Consider the following 22,101-nt stretch of genomic DNA (forward strand, 5'->3'; position numbering starts at 1 on the left):
AATGCATACTGTGATTGATAATGGGAAATTAATTCCAAATTAATTCCTAATATTTAGGGCTCATGACAGAATAACTAGTAGTAGCCTTGACCCCTTTTTCGGTCTCCCCGCAAAACCAAAAACTATGTAACTGAATAAAATATGTGGAACAACTGTTGTTTGGAAGTGATGAGCAGACGGTATAAGATCATGTTTGAGAGAAGGGTAGCATGTGAGGTAAGTATCATGAACACTCTGGCTTTCTGCCTTGGACTGTTTTACTGTTGTAAACCACAGAGAAGTGGAGAGATCAGTATACAGGTCTCACTGAGCTGAAGAGACTAAGAGTGGGTGTCAGAACTGCTCAGTCGTTTGGAATTTATGGGGAAGTCCTGGAGAAAAGAGAGCTGTCTAGGGGTTTAGGAGTAGAACAGGGGGCAGAATTTAGTATGGTCATTCACTTCATTCAGAGTTTTGGATAATGACTGGGTTACATGTGTGCAGGTTGAGAGTTTGCCAGGTCTGTCAGAAATTGTCTGCTCTGGGGCTAAACAGTGATTCCATAGATTGCATAGTACTCTGAAACATTGGAGTTCTGAGAAGTCAGAATGCAGACATCTTGCAGGGTACTTCAAACACTCCATTTAGACTACAGAAAGCCTGGACCTGAATAGAAAGGATCACACCCCATAGGAAGTGCCATCTATAAGACTGAGATAAAAACAAAAAACCAAACCCGATAGGAAGTGAAGGATTCACCAGTTAATCTAACCAGTAACTGATGATGGATTAACCAATAATTTAGTTGCCTTTCAAAACAAAATAACACCCCCAAGAAAGACAACATGATATAGTTTTCTTGCTACTATCTTCCATAATATCTACCGTACCATCAGAAATTACAAGTAATGTGAAGAAGCAGGAAAGTAACCCATGAAATATAAAGACACATTGAATAGGAACAGATTCCAAAATGACCTAGAGTTAGAATTAGCAGACAAGGACGTAAGTATTTTAAGTTGTAAAGGAAAAGATTGAAATAATGAATGATGGAGGAGTGTTTAAGAGAGAAAAAACTATAAAGAAAGCATGTAGAAATATTCTAATTGAAAAATACAGTATTTGAAATAGTTGGGACTAATTCACTGATTGGAACTAATAGCAGATTGGAGACAAGAAGAAATGTTAGTGAACTTGAATACACATGAATACAATGATTAAATCTTTCAGAGAGGAGAAAGTATACCTAATGGACAATGAAGCAGTCTGACATATAATTTGAGCTTCAGTGTGAGAATGTGGAGGGAAAAAACATATATCTGTTTGAGGTAGTAATGACTGAGAACTTACAAAATTTGAATAAAATATATCAACTTACATTCCTAAGAAGCTCAGGTAAACTCCTCATGTAGGCTAAATAAAAAGAACCATACTTAGACACATAGTGGTCAAAATATTGAAAACTAGAAATGAAGAGCAAATCTAAACAGCCAGGAAGAAGACATCTAACAGGAGACCAATACCTTGTATTAAAGAGAAAAAAAAAAAGAGAATTTCTTTAGACTGAATGGAATGACATTAGATAACTTGGCTCTGCAGGAGATAAAGAAGAGTACTGGGAGTGGTTAATATGTGTATAAATTTTAAAAGGGCTCTTTCTTTTCCTCTCAATTTCTTTGAAAGACTTTATGTAAACAACAACTTTGTATTATGGGGTTTATTATGTAAATGGATTTTATATGACAACAGTTAGTACAAAGTGAAGGTAAATGGAATTTTTCAGTGGTAAGATTCTTATATTTTACCTGAAGTGATGCAGTGTTAACTTTTAATATGAGAAGATTCTGTTAAGGTTGCATATCAAAATTCTAAGTGTAATCTCATTTAAAAAGATTTAAAGAAGTATAGCTAAAAGCCAATAGAGGAAAAATTGGAGCATTGATGACTACCTGTTTTCAAGAATTACTGCAAAGCTACAGTAATTAAAAATAGCATCATAATGACATAAAGATAAATAGGTCAGTGAGACAGAGCAGAGAGTTCAGAAATTAACTCACACAATTACGGATAACTGGTTTTTGACAGAGGTGCAAAGTCAATTCAGTGGGAAAAAGAGTAGACTTCAACAAAGGTTACTATAGCAGTTGGATCTATCCATCTGCAAAAAAAATGATCTTGGATATGTATCTCATACTACATATGAAAATTAACTCCAGATGGATCATGACCTAAATGTAAAACCAAAAATTATAAAACCTCTAGAAAAAAACACAGAAAATCTTTGTGACTTTGGATTAAGCAGAAATGTATTTGATATAACCCTAAAAGTACAATCTGTTAAAAAATGGAATTTGACATCAGAATTAAAATCTTGTACCCTTCAAAAGAAACTGTTAGGGAATGAAAAGACAAGCCATAGACTGGAAGAACATCATAACAAAGCATATAGCTGATAAAGGACTTCTATCCAGAATATTAAAAGATGTAGTATATGTAAACTCAGCAGTCAGGCAACAGACTACTCAATGAATTGGCCAAAATATTTGACCAGGTAGTATTGCACAAGAGATACACAGATGGTAAGTAAGCACATGGAAAAGCTGATCAGCATCATTAGTTATTAGGGAAATGAAAATTAAAACTACAGTGAAATAACATTACAAACCTATTAATAGTGACTAAGATTAAAAAGAGTGCCATCTTGGAAAGCATGATTTGGGAAGAATGAGGAAGAATCATAATATTCACAATACTGCTGATGGGAATGTAAAATCATAGAACTACTTTGGAAAACAATTTGGTAGTTTCTTCATGATCCAGATTATTTGTCTCCTAAGTATTTACCCAAGAGAAATGAAGGCATCTGTTCATTAAAAAACTCTCATGTTAATGTTCATAGCCATTTTATTTGTAATCACCAAAATGTGAAACAAACATTCATCAACAGATGAACTAATAAGTAGATTCCTGTTTTGGCATCATATGCTTTTCTGTACAGTGGAATATAAAAACAGCCATATAGAATGAGCTATTGATAAACACAATAGCAAGAATGAATCTCCAAACAGTTATGTTGTGTAAAAGATGAGAGAGAAAAAGAGTACATCCTGTATGATTCCATTTATATAAAACTCTGGGTAATGCAAACTAATCTAAAGCAAATTCGTGGTTCCTAGGAGTTTAAGAGTGGGAAAGGACAGGCTGGAGGGGTGACAGAGGGACACAAGAAAACTCAAGGGTGATGGACATATAAATTATTGTGATGGTGGTTTTATGGATGTATATGTATGTCAAAACTTGTCAAATTTTATAATTTAAATACATGTACACATACTAGAATGGCCGAACTTCAGAACATTGATAACACCAAATGCTGGCAAGGATGTGGAGCAGCAGGAACTCTCACTTATTGCTTGGTGGAATGCAGAGTAGTACAGCCACTTTGGAAGACAATTTGGCAGTTTCTTAGAAAACTATATGGCCAGGCGCAGTGGCTCATGCCGGTAATCCCACAGTTTGGGAAGCCGAGGCAGGCGGATCACCTGAGGTCGGGAGGTCAGAACCAGCCTGGCCAACATGGAGAAACCCTGTCTCTACTAAAACATACAAAATTAGCCAGGCGTGGTGGTGCATACCTGTAATCCCAGCTACTCAGGAGCCTGAGGCAGGAGAATCGCTTGAACCCAGGAGGTGGAGGTTGCGGTGAGCCAAGATTGCGCCATTGCACTCCAACCTGGGCAACGAGAGTGAGACTCCATCTCAAATATACTTTTATTGTATGATCCAGCAGTTGTGCTCCCTGGTATTTGCCTAAAGGAGTTGAAAACTTAGTCTGCACAGAAAGCAGCTCATGGATGTTTATAGCACTTTTCTTTATAATTGCTAGAACTTCATAGCAACTAAGAAGTCCTTAGTAAATGGCCAAATAAATTGTGGTATATATCCAAACAGTATAGTGTTAATCAGCACTAAATGGAAATGAGCTATCAAGCCATGGAGAACCTTCGGTGCGTATTACTAAGTAAAAGAAGCCAGTTTGAAAATCCTACATACCATGTGATTCTAACTATATGACATTCTGGAAAAAGCAAAATTATGGAAACAGTAAAAATCAGTGGTTGCTAGGATTTGCGAGTTGAGGGAGGGATGAATTGGTGGAGTACAGAGGATTTTAGGGTAATGAAAATATTCTGCATGCTATAATGATAGATACATACCATAAATTTTTCCAAACCCATAGAATGTAAGACACTTGGAGTGAACCCCAAGGTAACTACAGACTTTGAGTGATTATAGTGTGTCAGTGTAGGTTCATCAGTTGTAACAATGTGCCATCTGGTGGGAGATGTTGATAAAGGGGAGGCTATTTGGGGGCAGGAGGCAAGGAAATCTCTCTGCTTTCCTCTCCGCTTTGCTGTGTACCTAAACTTACTCTGAAGAATATCTTTGAAAATTTATTCATGTGCTTGCATTGCATTTCTTTTGGATATTACTGGTCTAAGTAGTCCAATTAAAAGACAAAGATTGGGCCGGGCGCGGTGGCTCAAGCCTGCAATCCCAGCACTTTGGGAGGCCGAGACGGGCGGATCACGAGGTCAGGAGATCGAGACTATCCTGGCTAACACGGTGAAACCCCGTCTCTACTAAAAAAAAATACAAAAAAACTAGCCGGGGGAGATGGCGGGCGCCTGTAGTCCCAGCTACTCGGGAGGCTAAGGCAGGAGAATGGCGTGAACCCGGGAGGCGGAGCTTGCAGTGAGCCGAGATTGCGCCACTGCACTCCAGCCTGGGTGACAGAGCGAGACTCCATCTCAAAAAAAAAAAAAAAGACAAAGATTGTCAGACTTGATTAAAAAGCAAGGCCTAACTACACTGTCTATACGAGGATCAGGTGGAAATACCAAGATGCAGGTTGAAAGTAAAAAGATGGAAAGTGATATTCCATGCAAACAGTAAGCGTGAGCAAGTTGATATGATTATATTACTAGACAGAAAAATTTAAGACAAGAAGTATTACCAAATATAAAAAAGCATATTTCATAATGCTGAAGAGTCAGTTTATCAGAAAACATTTCTTAATTTGTATGCCAATAATAACAAAGTATATTAAGAAAAAGATCACAGAGCTAAGTAGAGAAACAGAAATCCACAATCATAGCCTGATTTTTTAAACTATAATTTAGAGTCATTGATAGGACAGTTACAGTCCTATCCCCCAAATAAAAAGATACATAATTTGAAAAATGCTGTCATGTTGGCTTAACTCACATGTATAAAACTATACCCAGTAACTGTAAAATAACTTCAAGTGTACATAGAGCATTCACAATGATAGACCATGTATTGGATTACAAAATAGCTCAATAAATTTCAAGTGATTGACAGTTCATATAGTATATGACTATAGTGGAATTAAATTAGAAATCAAAAATAGACATCTAGGAAAGTATGAAATATTAGAAATTATACAATTGTGAACAACACATGGATTATAGAAGTGTTACCACAAGGACATATTTTTGACTGAATGAAAATATATCAAAATTTGTTGGATACGACCCAAGGGCGTGTATGGTGTAAAGTATGTCTTCAAATACCTATATTATAAAAAAAAGGTTGAAAACTCCCTATTTAAGACTGACCAAGAAAAGACATAAATTACCAGTGTGGGAATCAAAGTCGAGATAATCACTTTCACAGAAAGTGGAAATGTACAGAGTATAATAGTATAACATTAATAATATAAAGTGGAGCTAGCACTCTCAATAAAATCAGAGATATGTAGAATATAATAGGAAAATAATATTACCAATGTTGTTAAGGCTAACAAATTCAACAACTTAGATGAAGTAAGTTTCTTGACAAATGCAAAACTGACTTAAGTATATAGCTTAACAGCTATATACTGTATTATACAAATCGGAATTTATAATTAAAAAAATATTTCCACAAAGATTACTCTAGGCATAGGTTGTTTTACTATTGAATTTTACGAAATTTTAAAGAAATAATAGCTGTCTTTGAAAATGGAGGAGGGAATACTGCCCTGTTCACTTTATGAAGCCACTATAACTGACAGCAAAACCTGACAAGGGTAATATATCAAGATTTCAGACTAGTATTTCTCATTAACCTAAATGCATATTCTTAAGAAAATGTTGATAAATCACCTCCAGTAGAATATGAGAGGCAATTCTGAGACTTACCACAGGATTGTAAGGTTTGTTTAACATTTGAAAATGAACTCAGTGTAATTTGTCACAGTGATAGAATGAAGAAGGAAAAATATCTCTCAGAAAACTAGTAAGAGAAGGAGCTTTTTACAATGTAAATAAGGGGTATCTAAGAACCTACAACAAATTTCATACTTAATGGGGAAATATTGAATGTTTTCTTCTTAAAATCAGAAATGGAGCAAGGGTGTCTGTTTTCTCAATTTTTTTCCCCCTAACTTTCTGCTTACATTAAAGCAGGTGAAATAAAAGACATAAAGATTGTAAAGGAAGAAAGAAAACTGTCTTATTCACTGTTCAACATGCTTTTTAAAATAGAAGACCTAAAGGAATCTACAACAGATTTGGTAGAACTAATAAGTGAATTTAGAATAATTATAGGATACAAGTTCTGTATACAAAAATAGTCTCCTTATACTAGCAGCAAATTCTTAAAAAATGAAATTTTAGAAAATCCATTTATTAAAAGTAGCAGACAAAAAATATCAGGAAAAAAACTTGACAAAAGATGTGTAAGACATCTGCACCAATATGAAACACTGCTAAGAGAAGTTTTAAAAAGACTTACATGAAGACATAGACCATGTTCATGAATTAGAAGGCTCAGTATGTTAACATGCCAGTTCTCCCTAAATTGGGATGGCATTGAATCTGTAAGGACTTCTAAATTGAGAGTAGATTCTAAAATTTATGTGGAAATAAAAAGGAGCTAAAATAATTAAAACCATTTTGAAAAAGTAAATTTTGCCACTTTTCTCAGGACTCACCACAAACCTGCAGTTAATCCAAAACAATTTAGTGCTAGCATAGTTAGTGACATAGTGATCAGGGAATAACTCATGCATTAAAGTTGCCTTGGTCACTCAATGAAGAAAGAGAAGGCTTTTAAACAAATGTGCTAGAACAGCTGAATATACATACAAAAAAAACAAAAGAAACTCAAACCCTACCTTATTGCATATAAAACAATGAGATTATATAAAAACTAATGTATAGAGTTTTTAGGAAAAAGCATAGGGTATACTTGCCACTTTGGGATAAATGAAGATTTCTTAAAACAAAAATTACTCATCTTAAAGGAATATATAAACTTGACTCCATCAGCATGGGAAATTTCAAAAGACATTGTTCAAACGACATTGTTAAGACAATGAAAAGGCAAGGCACAGACTTGGAGAATATAATATTTACATATCAGTACATATATATGACTGTATTAGTCCATTTTTATGCTGCTGATAAAGACATACTTGAGACCGGGCAATTTACAAAAGAAACCAGTTTAATGGATTTACAGTTCCATGTGACTGGGGAAACCTCACAATCATGGTGGAAGGCAAGGAGGAGCAAATCTACATCTTACATGGATGGCAACAGGCAAAGAAAAGAGAGCTTGTGCAGGGAAACTCTCCCCTTTTTAAAACCGAGAGACATACTTCATTATCACGAGAACAACATGGGAAAGACTTGCCCCCATGATTCAGTTACCTCCCACCAGGTCCCTCCCACAACACATGAGAATTCAAGAGGAGATTTGGGTGGGGGACACAGCCAAACCGTATCAATGATAAAGGACTTGTATCCCAAAAGACTTGTAAAAAAAACTCCAATCAATAAATATGAGCAGCCCAATTTTTTTAAGTGGCAAAAGAAGTGACATTATAAGAATGAGTAACAAGCACACGGAAAGATTACACTAGCCATCAGGTAATCACAAGTCAAAACCATTATGAGACAATTTACACCAACTAGAATGGCTAAAATCAAATAGGTTGGCAATACCTAATGTTGATGAAGATGTGGAACTGCCTTTGATTACTGCTGAGTATGTAACATAGTTGGGAAAACAGTTTGCCTTTTTTTTTTTTTTTGAGACAGAGTCTTGTTCTGTCACCAGGCTGGAATGCAGTGTGGCATGATCTTGGCTTACTGCAACCTCCGCCTCTTGGGTTCAGGTGATTCTCCTGCCTCAGGCTCTTGAGTAGCTGGCACTACACGCGCACGCCACGACACCCAGCTAATTTTTTGTATTTTTAGTAGAGACTGGGTTTCGCCATGTTGGCCAGGATGGTCTTGCTCTTTTGACCTTGTGATCCACCCACCTCGGCCTCCCAAAGTGCTGGGATTACTGGCGTGAGCCACTGTGCCTGACCTAGTTTGCCATTTTCTTACGGAGTTAAACATAAACGTACTTTATGGTCCGTAACTTCTACTTTTAGTTTTTTACCCAGTAATAACATGTTTGCTGTAAAACTTGTATGTGTATCAAAAACTTGACTGATAATGGTCCCAAACTTGAAATAACACAAATGTTTATCAACAGGAAAATGGATAAATTGTGGTATGATCATACAATATATTACTACTTACTAATAACAAAAGAGTGGTTAGTAGTACATGCGAAAACATGGGTGAATATTAAGCATTGTATGAAGCAAAAGAAACCAGACAGACCTGAAAGAGTACATAGAGTGATTCAATTTCTTGAAAGTTTAAGAGCAGATCATTAGTTTTTTGTTTAGAAACCAGAATGTTGGAGATTAACAGAAAGGGAATATGGTAGCATTTTCTGGTGTGATGGAAACGTCCTATGTTAGTAAACTAAGTTGCAAAACAAATCCAAAATTTGTTTGAAGCAGTAGATTATCTCTGAGAACTCTGAATTACCAGTAGTTGTGTCTTGCTATAATGCGAAATATGATATCGGGAATGCCTAGGTGAGTCCATGTAAGCAGGGGCCTAGATATGGGATTTGGGGTGTGTGTGTGTGTGTTTGTGTGTGTGTGTAGCTTGGACTTTACCAGATTTACATTTTAGAAAGAATTTTTGTTCCATTTGTATTTCAGAGGCAGTATTGTATAGAGGGGAGAATAGTTTTAAAACATTACCGTAGTTCATTCCAAAGATACCAAGGTCCTGAATTTTAGGGTCTTGGAAGGAGAATATGCAGGAGATGTTAAAACGAGTTATCTGGAAGAAGACAAGTTTGGAATAATATGAAGGAGTTTTGTCTTAGAATCACTGGGTTGGTGGAAGATGATGCCATTAACAAAGGGGGAAAAGTAGGAGAACAAAGGAGACTCGTTTTTGGTGGAAAGAAAGAATAATCTGCTACTGCTCTATTTTTCTAACTGTGCATTAGGGATGATATATGGTGTACTTCATGACCAAAGAATCAATCTAATCTTTTTGTAATGATGGCATAAAATTCCTTTAAGCTTGTTTTAACACAAGAAGTCAGTTTATTTAACCTCTGCGTACAGAGGAAATGCTGAGTTTTAAGATTTTTCTATTTTTTTCTGACAAAGATGAAAGTCTGCATATATTCTAAGAGACACCAGTTTGAATACTGTCGCTTAGAAGAGCAAATAGCATAAAATACCTTTAAAAATTGGTGATTATATTTACCTGGAAAAATAATCCATGTAATTCAGATGACTCAAAAGGACATTGGTAGACAATGTTACAAGGACACTTTTATGATTATCAGATATAGTACAGGATTTCATTTTTATGTTCCAGCTTCCAGCTTTATCTAAAATATTTCTTGTAATAGATTTTACTGTAGAATTGTTTCCTAAGGCATCTGTCTCAACAGCCTTTCTCTTATCTATACAGACTTTTCTTTCTCTGTACCTGTTGAATAGGTGCTTTTTGTCAAAGAAAAAATTAATTTTACAGGTTAGAAAATTTCTTTTTATTAGAAACTTAATCTCAGGTAAATGTTTAATAAATTGATACAGTAAGGACATTTTCTAATGAATTGGTTCCTTCGAGAGATATAAAAGTGAAATATTTCAAAAATACAACTGTTCCCAAGTAGCATTAGAATTTGATTTTGTTAAATTTGTAACTATTTAGCAGTGACTAGGAGACTTGACAATTCTAAGGTATAGTCTCTTTAATTTTTTAGTGATTTCTTTGTAGATATGGAACTGGAATATCCCTTTAGGTATATGTATTTCTGCCAGTGCTGATTGTTACTCTGTAATAGCAGGATTTTTTGAAAATTATTGCTAAACATGACATTTTGCTCCACCTGAAAGCAGTTAAACCATTCCAAAGAGTCTGGAACATTTTACTTAGAACTCTTTTAAGATTTTCATTTTGACTTTTACAGACATATTTTTGAGGTGATGTCATTTCGTTTTGCTATAATGTTTTGAGAGTATTCCAGTAGATTATTTCATAGTTTTACTATTTATGAAGGCTTTAACAAGTTATCTTCTTGCATATAAAGGTAGTGAGAGCATTCTCTAGGTGCCTTCTTTGTTTTTCCAGCTCATGCCTAATATACTTTGGACAACTAGGCCACACAACTACTTGGAAATACAAGAGTTAATAGGTTTCCTTTTACGGAAACCTCGTGAGGCTTTTTGTGTGGTGGGTGTTGCAGAAACAGCCAACAGAATAACAGAAATACCACCTATCTGCATCTACCTGCTTTTTTTCTTGTTAAGTCTTCTTTGGAATTTGTTTCTCATACAGGAAAGAGTAGCAGCATTCATTTTTTTTTCTTAGCTTAGAGTCTTTTTATTTATTTATTTTTTGTTTTTCTAAAGCTGGAAAACACTGCTTTGCCTTGAAATCTAAAACTGCTTAGAATTAAAACTGCTTTGCCTCTCAGTTTCGTATTTGATAAAGAGAGTTAGGAAAACTTTTATAAATGTGTGCCTCTGAAAGACTTGGAGAATGAAGATGTACTTAAGTTTTGTCACTAGTTTTCATTGGAAGGAAGCATAAGGTTTTGCAGTGTTGTATTTTATATTGGTACACAGTTGAAAGTATAATGGTGAATGAGTAGGACTAAATAATTTACACATTATATGAGAAAGTAGGCCAGGTTCTGTTGCTCATGCCTGTATTTCAGCACTTTGGGAGGCTGAGGCAGGTGGATCACTTGAGGCCAGGAGTTGAAGACCAGCCTGGCCAACATGGTGAAACCCCATCTCTACTGAAAATACAAAAATTAGCGGGGTGTGGTGGTGCACGCCTATATTCCCAGCTACATGGGAGGCTGTGGCACGAGAATCACCTGAACCTGGGAAGTGGAGGTTGTAGTCAACCAAGATCACGCCACTGCACTCCAGCCTGGCAATACAGCAAGACTCTGTCTCATAGATTAGATGGATGGATGGATGGATGAATGGATGGATGGATAGATAGATAGATACTGTGAAACCCAGTGCTAGAGTGTTTATATTAATAAGTAAAGATAGGTAGAGTATCGGAACAAAAACAGCATGGGAAACTTAACAGTTTTGGGGAATTAATGAGTAATCGGGATTCAAAGCAAGTGTCAGATGAGTCAGGGGAAATGAGAAAAGTAGAAGTGGAAATTTTAGGGGTGCTATTAGAGAAATTCAGTGAGGAAGAAAGGGTTCACAGTTCCTTGTCGACTGATGGATGTGGTGATTTTAAAAATTACCCATGATCTTGCCGACACCCATTTATGTAAAATTCGACACCCATTTATGTAAAAATTGCAGGTAAAAGCTAGTGGAGAACAAAGGTCAGTCAGCAGGAGAAAAGTGATGTACTGATAGAGGTGAAGATGCTGACTTTAGAATTGAGGTAGAAAACTGGTTTTGAGTTTGAAAGAGAAATATTCAAGTAGAAACCATTTTAAAATTTTATTTGCTTTGAATCTTTGAGTACATGAACATCTTCCCTAAGCAAGAGGCTTTAAAAGAGTTGAATAATATATGGAAAATGGTGTGCTTAAAGATTTTTACATTCATATGCAATGAATGAAATTTATATACATAAATAAAAGCATTACCTCATACCTTCTTAATTGAACATAAACATTTGAATTATTACTGGTTTTACACACCCAAACAAAAGTTCTGGGTTTCCTGGAGGAATGGAAGGGAAAGATCTCTTTCATTCCCTCAGTAGACCTTTCCCATTCAGGATCATGGGAAGATGCTGAAGAACTGTAGAACTGTAACACAGGCAGACCTAATGCTTTGTAAGTTGTGAACCACAAAATTTTGGGCCCTTTTTCAGTGTTGCTGGAGTGTTTTTATATTTGAAAATAGGCTTTGTTATATTATTAAAGGAGTCCCCATTCCCACATTCTCATAGTATCATTTATTTAAAATGAAGACTTTAATAATATTTGGCACTAAGATATGAATACTTAGTAGAAACCCTCTGGAAGCTATTAACTAACTGAGGGAGTGTCAGGTGGTGTAAATGTTGATCGTTTACTACAGTAACTGGCTTGGTCTTTGGGAGAAAAGGACAGATCTTTTTTAGGCAACCTGTATGTAATGTAAAGTTTGTATTTGAGTTCCTTCTATAGTGTAGTTGTTTAAGAGCACAGACTAGGAATCATACTCCCTGAGTTTAATCCTCTCTCTACTACCTCTTGTCTGTACCACTTAGTAACTATCTAATCTTGGGCATTTAACTAATTGTTACCTGTAAATGGGGTTGACAGGTCGTGATGATAGCAATCTGAGAGTTATAAATTGCTTGGCATGTAGTTAATTAGCAGTGAATGTTAAATATTGATGCAAAATAAAATTATGTCTTTTCTGTATTTTTCTAAGACGTCAAGATCTTTGTCTTATCCTTTGATTCTCAAAAGTTTCCTACCTTCTTTCTGTGTTACTCAGCTGTTGTACTTCTGCTCAACATCCGCTGTCCAGAAAACATCCAATACAAATCCAAAGTAAATTATTTAATTTCCGTAATAATAGGTTTAGGCAGTCTTTTGCCTTTTGGGAATTATTTTTGGAAAATCATTTGAAAAGGGAAGCCTTTTTTCTCCTTATGGGTACAGCGATAGGTAGTATCTTTATTGGTGTTTTTTTTTTTCCCTTGTCTTTCTCCCAGAAGGAAAAGGACAGACCAAATTAGGAGAAACTGAAATTTACTTTTGAGTATCGTGATACCATAACCTGTAACACATGGGGCTTTAGGTTGGATTGTGAAGTATTTGTTCTTGTTATTCAAACAAACTAATGAACGAGAACAGATTATCAAGTTTCAGTATTCAGACTGCTTTGTCAAAAAAAGGTCTTAGTCCTGTATCAGAAGAATATGTGTTCCTTGTTGACTGATGCCAGTTGTTGTGTGTGCCAATTACATGTTTTAAAGTATATGCATATTTTTTGGATTCTGTGCTTTAGCTTACATTTTCTGTTAACTGGCCTCGAGATGATTTTGTTAGATAAGATACTACAAAATGCAAAGTTTAGTCTCTTCCTTTTGACAAATTCAGGTGCCCTGTGCACACACAAATCTTTGTCAGTAGTGAAAGGACATGGGATAGCTTCCTGTAGTTTTTTTTCTTTTGAGACGGAGTCTCGCTCTGTTGCCCACGCTGGAGTGCGGTGGCGCGACCTCCGCTCACTGCAAGCTCTGCCTCCCAGGTTCACGCCATTCTCCTGCCTCAGCCTCCCGAGTAGCTGGGACTACAGGCACCTGCCACCACACCCAGCTAATTTTTTGTATTTTTTTTTAGTAGAGACGGGGGTTTCACTGTGTTAGCCAGGATGGTGTCAATCGCCTGACCTCGTGATCCCCCTCCGCCTCCCAAAGTGCTGGGATTACAGGCGTGAGCCACCGCACCCCGGCCAGCTTCCTGTAGTTTTTTCATATTTCTGGAGTGGTGAAGAGCTAGCCAGCCAAGATTTTCAGGGTAATATATTCAGAAGCCAGAGCTTACTCTTCTGTACAAAGACAACCTAAGGGAATTTTTAAATGCATTGGCTAGCTGTTCAAGTATATAAACCTAAGTGAAACTCCTACAGTAAAATATGACTTAAGTATAGCTTGAGTCCATATATTGTCTCTTAGAGATACCTTGTCTGGTCATCCAGTAAAATCATTACTACCATCATCTTCCAGTCCTAGACAAAGTCACTTTTAAGCACATCACTGTTTTACTTCATAGCACATACCATAGAAAGTATCTGGTTCAGGTACTAGTTAGTCCAGCTCCCCACTATAAGGTATCAGGAATCATAATCGTTTTGTTCACTCTGCTCTACCCTCAGAACGTAAAACGTTGCTAGACACATCCCTGAATACCCAGTAAATGTTTAAGGAATTAATGAGTGAATTAATTTTGAAGACACTTTGGAGACCAAGATAATCTTACAGTCTTACAGATATTGTTGAACATATACAAACACATTATATTGTTTATAGGTTGTGTTGAATGTTTTGGGAAATACCATAAATTACCTAAAGGTTTATACAAAATGGAGTATATATGTATATTTCTGAATGTGTCAAGATCCTTCATTTTAGCTACAGTCTCAGAAATATCCTTGAGATCCTAAAAGATTGAGAACCATTGATTTGGCATAGTAGATTGCAAGTCCTTCAAACAACTCTATTTAAATATTACCTATTTTATAGGCATTTTGAATAATGTTTTTATTTTTTGGTGAAGATTTGGAATGAAGGCCGTTAACTAATTTGTTGATTAAATTATATTACTTTAAATCTCATGGTAATAGAATAAGATAATTAAGTTCATGAGTGATTTAGAGTATATTGATCTTAATAGTCACAAAATATTAGGTAGTTTAGATGGTAATAGTAATATATTAGAAGAAGCTCATTGTAGATAAGCCATAATTGGATTGACTGCATTATCAGTTTTGTAAACTTTACATTCTTTGATCCCACATTCAAGTACGTTTTTCAAATTGAACAATTTATCATTTCTCAGGTAAAATTATCTTCCTAATTTTTGTCAACCTAGTTTTTTCACTTTTAAAAATATTCATATTAGTTCATTATAAGATGATTAAATTACAAGATACAGTCATAAATCTTGGAGATAGTGATGGGGATACCCTCCGGGAAATGCATTGTTAGGTAATTTTGTCACTGCATAAATGTCATAGAGTACATTTACACAAACATGCTACCCATGTAGGCTATATGGTATATGTAGCCTTTTGCTCCTAGGCAACCAACTTGTATAGCATGTTACTGTTCTGAATACTGGAGGCAGTTGTAACACAGTAGTAAGTATTGATGTTTCTAAACAGAAAAGGTACAATAAAAATACGGTATTATAATCTTATGGGACCACCATTGTATATGTGGCCTGTCAGTGACCAAAATGTAGTTAATGTGGCACGTGACTGTGATTGTATTCTTTAGTCATTGGACAGTTTCTTTATGAGATTACATTTTAATGTTGTTGTTATTAATAATTACTCTTTATAATACTGTTGAGAAACACATTAACAGCAATCTTAACTAATTGATAATTTCATTTAATAATAGGTGGATGGGATTTTATTCCTTTGAAAGCCTAAAATTTGAATTTTTAAGAATTATTTAAGTATTCTCAGATACGTTTTTAAGTTCTTTTTGGAAATTTGTAGTTTTTTACATAAATAGGAAGATTCATACATTCTTTTATTGTTGATATATAAAGACTATTTTTTAATGTCTTTCAGCCAATGGTAATGATAGTAAAAAATTTAAAGGAGAAGATAAAATGGATGGTGCTCCTTCTCGTGTACTTCATATTCGAAAATTACCTGGGGAAGTAACAGAAACTGAAGTTATTGCTTTAGGCTTACCTTTTGGTAAGGTGACCAACATCCTTATGCTGAAAGGAAAAAATCAGGTACACTTTTTTTGGGGTTTATGAAATGTTAAACCCCAAACTATCCAGCAGGTGTGAATTAATTGTAAAAGGGAGAAAATAGTAGGTTATTTTTCTTAAAGAACAGAAGTCGTATTCTCAGTTTTTCAAGTAGGTATCTGTGGGAAACTAATGCTAGGTAGCCAAACTGAATGAATCACTGTAGTTTTTAAACTTTGCCTTTTGAATTCACTTTAGGGCTGTAATTGAGTAATTGTTATGAAATTGTGGAAAATACAAATGAAGTATTTCTTTTACTGTGGCTCTGTCTTGGATATCAGAAATCAGTAGAAGTACTAGTCGCATCTTTCCTTAAGCTTACTTTATGAGAATATGCAATTTTATTTAAAAATATTAAATGATGCCATTTAGAATAATTTATGAAATTTAACACTCCCTTTTATATACTTAATGTTAATCTGACATTTAATTTGTAATGTTTTTCTTTGTCTCTGTATAATTATACTGCTTTTTAAATGACTTGGAAATCATATATTCTCTAGGGTAGAAGTGGTAAAATTCTGATGCTAGAAAATATTTACATTTTCTGTAGCATTTGCTGTGGGAATAGATTTGTGGGTGTGAAAAATCATAGGTGGAAGGTAGAAGCAGCATGTACTCAGTTCTAACTTTCTTCTGAGGTTAGCTTTAACTGTATACCTAAACTTCCAAGAGATTTCTAATTCTACTTATTTAAAAGTAACTTGAAAGATTATATTCTAGATAATTGATTAAAATCAGCTGAATAGATTGCTCAGATATTAATTTTATTTGAATTTATAGTATTAAAAATTGTGCTACTTAAATTTTCAGGCATTTTTGGAACTAGCAACCGAGGAAGCAGCTATTACTATGGTTAATTACTATTCTGCCGTGACACCTCATCTTCGTAACCAACCGATATATATCCAGTACTCGAATCACAAAGAACTAAAGACAGATAATACATTAAACCAAGTAAGTATGTGTAGGTGCATAAATAAAATGGCCTAGAACATATTATAAATCTCATAAACATTAATAGGAAGGAAATGTTTACCTGTTCAGATGTTCCTTATAGGCATTTTCTTGTTATTTTTAAGGTATTTTCATGCAGAATGTTTCTGAGTATTAAATACTATGTCATTTTGAATTCCTTTAAACCCCTGATCAAATGTTCTTTTTCTTGTTGCAAGTTAAAATTTTTGTGGAGAAGCTTATCAGGTAGGATTTGTTATTAGCATAAACTATTTGTACGACTCTCCTGCTTAGAATTTAAGGTATGAAGTTCAGTGCCTTTGGTTATTTGACTTTTTTTATAAGTTTTAATTTCTTATGGAAAAAAATTTTTGAAGATGTGTTAATGGTTTTCCTGGAAAAGAAATCTTAAGGATGAAGAATATATGAATGTATTGATGTTTTAAAAATGTAATGTAGAAGATATTATTTAAAATTAATGTATTTAAAAATAGCATTAGAATGTTTTCTGACCTACATTATAAGACTGCTGTAATTATCTAAAACTTTCGCTGTTTTAACATAGTTTTAAAACTAATGATATCTTTCTCTGTCAGTAAAGTACAGACTTTTTCTTAATAAAAATGTAACGGAAAACTATTCCTCATAGATTTTTGTCACTTTACAAAGTGACAAAATGGTTTAGATAGTTTATGAAAAATAAGCTTGTAAAACTTTTTACCTAAAAGATAGGACTGAAATTTCAGCTGTTTTTTTAATTTGATGATGAATTCTTAATTTCTTTTGAAAAAGAATGCACGCTTCTAATAATTATCAAGAGGAAGAATACCAAAAGAAAATATCTGCTGTTCTTTCTTTTTACTTAGATTTTTTTTTTTGCATTTTTAACTTATTTTTAACAAATAATAATATATACTTAACGGTGTTCAAGGTGATGTTTTAATACATATATATAGTGGAATGACCAAATATGGCTAGTTAACATGCTCATCATTTCCAATACTTACAATTTCTTTATGGTAAGAACATTTAAAATTCCTTTAGTATACAGTGGAATGTGGAAAAACTGTTTTTCCTGTGCTCACACCACAACAATCAACACAGAAGGCTTCTGCGGCCAGAAATGTGAGGGAATTTTTTTTCCACATGGCAAGCAAGCAGTCAGGTCTACAGTGTTCTCCAACTTAGCTCAGTTTCAACACTATCTGCCAGGAGATAGCATCAGATCCCACAGGTTGAGGGCTCAGTCCCACAAGATGTCCTCAGACACCAGCAAGTCAGGCCTCTGGAACTTCTGATTGACCAGCTTTAAGTTAGGGTTCCCACAGCCCCCTTTTTGGATTTCGTTAATTTGCTAGAGCAGCACAGAGAACTCAAGGAAACATTTACTGAGATTTACTAGTTTATTGTATAGGATAGTACAAAGGATAATAAGCCTCTAATCATGCCTTGGTCTTTCAGGTGACCAGTCCCCATCCTGAAGTGGGGCTGCCAGCCATCAGTCAACTCATTAGCATACAATATTATGCATTACAGTAGTTGCCATGCTGTACAGTAGATCACCAGAACCATTCTTCCTGTCTGAAACTTTGTACTTTGACCATCATCTCCCCTTTCCCTGTTCATTCCTCCCTCCCCCAGCTTCTGGTGACTATCTTTCTACTCTCTACTGATGTGAGTTCTGCTTTTTTAGATTCCATATGTAAGTGAGATAATGTGTCGTTTGTCTTTCTTTCTTTGGCTTATTCCTTATTCCCTTAGCGCACACAGTGTCCTCTTAAAATGGCATTTAATGTCCCATTTCTATTTCATTATTATTAATTTGCAAGCACATTCTCATGTTAAAAGATTAAACAAAAGGAACATGTAAAGAATAAAGCTGGGGACTAGGCTTGGTGGCTCACACCAGTAATCCCAGCACTTTGGGAGGCTGAGGCGGACGGATTACCTGAGGTCAGGAGTTCAAGACCCCCCCCCCCCCAGCCCGACCAACATGGCGAAACCCTGTCTCTACTAAAAATACAAAAAGGAAAGAAAAAAAATTTAGCTGGGCATGGTGCCAGATGTCTGTAATCCCAGATACTCGGAGGCTGAGGCAGAGAGAGTTGCTTGAACCCGGGAGGCGGAGCTTGCAGTGATCCCAGATGCTCCACTGCACTCCGGCCTGGGTGACAGAGCGAGACTCTGCCAAAAAAAAGAACAAAGCTGGCGCCTACGCATGGATGTGGAGGAGGGGGACTTAGGATGACCGTTGGAAGCCCCATTGAGAGGGGATATTTGAATAATGATCTTCAAAGTGGTTAGGGAATAAGCCACTTACTTCAGACAGAAGGAATAATCAGTGCAAAGTTCTTCTGTTGAAAAAAATGCTTTTACAATTTTATTTTTCATTTTCTAAAGCCCTTCAATCTCCTTTGGTCATCTTTTTTTTTGTAGTCAGTTATGTCTTGTGACAGCAGTACTTTGAGGATACTAATTACAGTATTTAAAAAATATATCACTCTATGCTGAGTTATTTTTTCAGTGTTAGCATTTATGTGTATCTTGTTCTCACTCTCTTCATCCCCCGTTTGTTGTCTCTTCATATTTCAGAATGGACAATTATATTTTGTTAAAGTTGTCTGCTTTCCTCTAGGATAAAGTAATGAAGAGTGTCTACCAAGCTGTTACTCCCATCCCCCCCAAATACCAAAGAGCTCTTATTCTGGGTCACAAAACTCCCTTTAGAATTTCTGGTACCAGCAGGGCACTTTGGCTCGTGCGTGTAATCCCAGCACTTTGAGAGACTGAGGTAAGTTCGGGGCAGCAGTGAACTGGTCACACCACTGCACTCCAGCCTCGGCATCAAAATGAGACCCAGTCTCTTAAAAAAAAAAAAAGAAATAAAGAAAGAAGGAAATTCTGGTGCCTTTAAGAGAGAGGTTTTTGTTGTTGTTGTTGTTTGATGGTGAGGGTACAAGTTGGTCAGAGGAGGGAGAAGAGAAATTTAGCTCTTTGTTAATGAACTAGACTTTCTGTTCATCCATTTTTCACGCACTCCCTCCTCCTGTGAACCTGCCAATTTCTAATTTGGTTCCTGTGACTGCTACCAATATAACTCCTATTTGCTGTGTGTTCACTGTGTCTCCAGTCTATTTGGTTCCATTCATTTTCTGTGTTCCAGGAATTTGATAAAATTATTCTCAGCTAATGATGACCTTCCCTCCCTTCAGTGTTTGTTTATTTTATATTCATTCACTTCTAGGCATTTTAATAGGGTTTCATAATAGAAGACATGCAAATGGGTATGCATTAACCATGAATTCTTCCACATCCCTTCTTGAAATCACCAGGTCCTATTAGTTCATACTTTTTAATTATCTGCCTGGTTTTCTCCATCTTTCCTGCTACTTGTATTGCTCAAACACACTCATCTGTTGGCTATATTACTACAACAGTTATCTTTATAAACTACTTTCTTTTTCTTTTCCCTCTTGGAATTTTTTCTGCCTAGTACAGCCAGTGCGTATCTTTCTCAAATGCACATATCTAAGTTACTCCCATGCAGTAGGTCCTGTTCATGCTCAGGGTAAAGGCCTTTTCTGAGATTACTGCTCTTTGTCCTCTGTTCTACTTCCACCCTATTTGCTTATGCTTCTGTCCCAAAAGTAATGGTGTATCCTGTAACCTGGCATGCTTTCTCCTGATGTTAGTTGTTTGCTGCCATTATGTCACTGCCCTCATGCATGGAATATTGTGGATTGGCCTGCCTTTTGTACCAACCTTCCTCCACCTCACACTTCACATGACCAGTGTTAAATATCTTGAGGTCTCCCTTTAGCTATTACTTCCCCTAAAAGCTATCCCCTGATAAGCAAAGAGTAGATTAGGTTTGGATTGAGAGCCTTAACTCCAAATGAGATACCGCTATGCACATAACCAGAGTGGCTAAAATTAAAAGGATAGGTAATAAAATATTGGTGACAGCCAGTTTTGAAAACTTGGAATATCTGCTAAAGTTGAGCATATACTATTCTTTGACATAAACTCAAAGTTTACTCCTAGGAGGAGTAAACTCGCTCCTAGTTAACATACCTGAGAATATATACATATGTATGTTAAAAGATATGTCCAAGAAAATTCATGCAACACTGTATGTAGTAGTCCAAAAAACTGTAAGTGATCCAAATGTTCATCAGCAGCAGAATATGTTGTGGTGTATTCATTTAGTGGAATATTGCCTTTTTTTTTTTTTTTTTTTTTTTGAGATGGAGTTTCAAGCCTAGGTTGGAGTGCAATGGCGTGATCTCAGCTCACCGCAACCTCTGCCTCCCAGGTGCAAGCGATTCTCCTGCCTCAGCCTCCTGAGTAGCTGGGATTACAGGCATGCACCACCATGCCAGGCTAATTTTGTATTTTTAGTAAAGACGGGGTTTCTCTCTGTTGGTCAGGCTGGTCTCGAACTCCTGACCTCAGGTGATCCACCCACCTCGGCCTCCCAGAGTGCTGGGATTACAGGCGTGAGCCACCATGCGCGGTCGGAATATTGTATGGTAAATAAAATGGACAAGCTACTGCTACGTGCAGAACATGGGTAGTGTACATCATAATTACTGAAAGAAGCCAAACCTAAGTAGAATACATCTGATACGATTCCATTTTTGTAACATGGAGGAAGCATGATTATGGCTTACAGAGTGTTGATAATACGTTGTTTTTTATCTGGGTAGTTATTTCACAGAGATGTCCAATTTGTGGTATTTTATGGAGCTTTATACTTAGGTTTTGTGTCCTTTTCTGTGTGTGTGTAATATTTTGGTAAGAAGTTTTATTAAAATCTACGTTGGCAAGCCAACTCTGCTCCATGAATTATAAGAAAAAATATATGAAGTCTTTAAAAAAATGAAATCATAAAGAAATGTATGAAGTAATTTGTTACTGGTGTGGGAGAACATGATTGTTAAGCCATAAAAGGAAGATAGAGAACAATGAATAGTGTTAAATAAAAGTATGAATAGTATTGAATTAAAAAGTATGAATAGTATTGAATAAAATATGAATAGTATTGGGAAAAAAAGTATGGAATAAGTATAATATTTGTGTGTATATATATGCTTGTAGATGTAGCTAGTATCTCTGGAAGGATACCTAAGATAATACTGTAAGGGGTTGGTAGGGGAAAATAGAATGGATGACAGAGTTGCAGGGGAATTTTTAATCTTTTACACCACTTTTATACCATGATCATGGATTCCTATTTTAAAAAACACATTTTATTATTTGAAGCAGTAGATGTTAGTGTTTTTCTAAGTTGTGGTAGTCTGT

The 22,101-nt window shown here is 35.7% G+C and overlaps 1 protein-coding gene across 11 annotated transcripts in view; it reads left to right on the top strand.

Moving 5' to 3' along the window:
- Positions 1–22,101, top strand: part of PTBP2 (polypyrimidine tract binding protein 2) — a 92,532-nt gene that overhangs the window by 31,869 nt on the left and 38,562 nt on the right. For 10 of the 11 annotated variants that reach the window (XM_017944979.2, XM_017944993.2, XM_003892239.4 and 7 more), the window contains exons 4-5: positions 15,650–15,822; positions 16,654–16,797. In XM_017944979.2, the coding sequence (XP_017800468.1) occupies positions 15,650–15,822; positions 16,654–16,797 (317 nt within the window). Of the gene's footprint in view, positions 1–13,755; positions 15,209–15,649; positions 15,823–16,653; positions 16,798–22,101 lie in introns of those variants that run through there. The other variant, XM_009213501.4, reaches the window with a different exon arrangement.

The sequence above is a fragment of the Papio anubis genome, chromosome 1 (assembly GCF_008728515.1).
Source record: "Papio anubis isolate 15944 chromosome 1, Panubis1.0, whole genome shotgun sequence".
NCBI classification, from domain to species: Eukaryota; Metazoa; Chordata; class Mammalia; order Primates; family Cercopithecidae; genus Papio; species Papio anubis.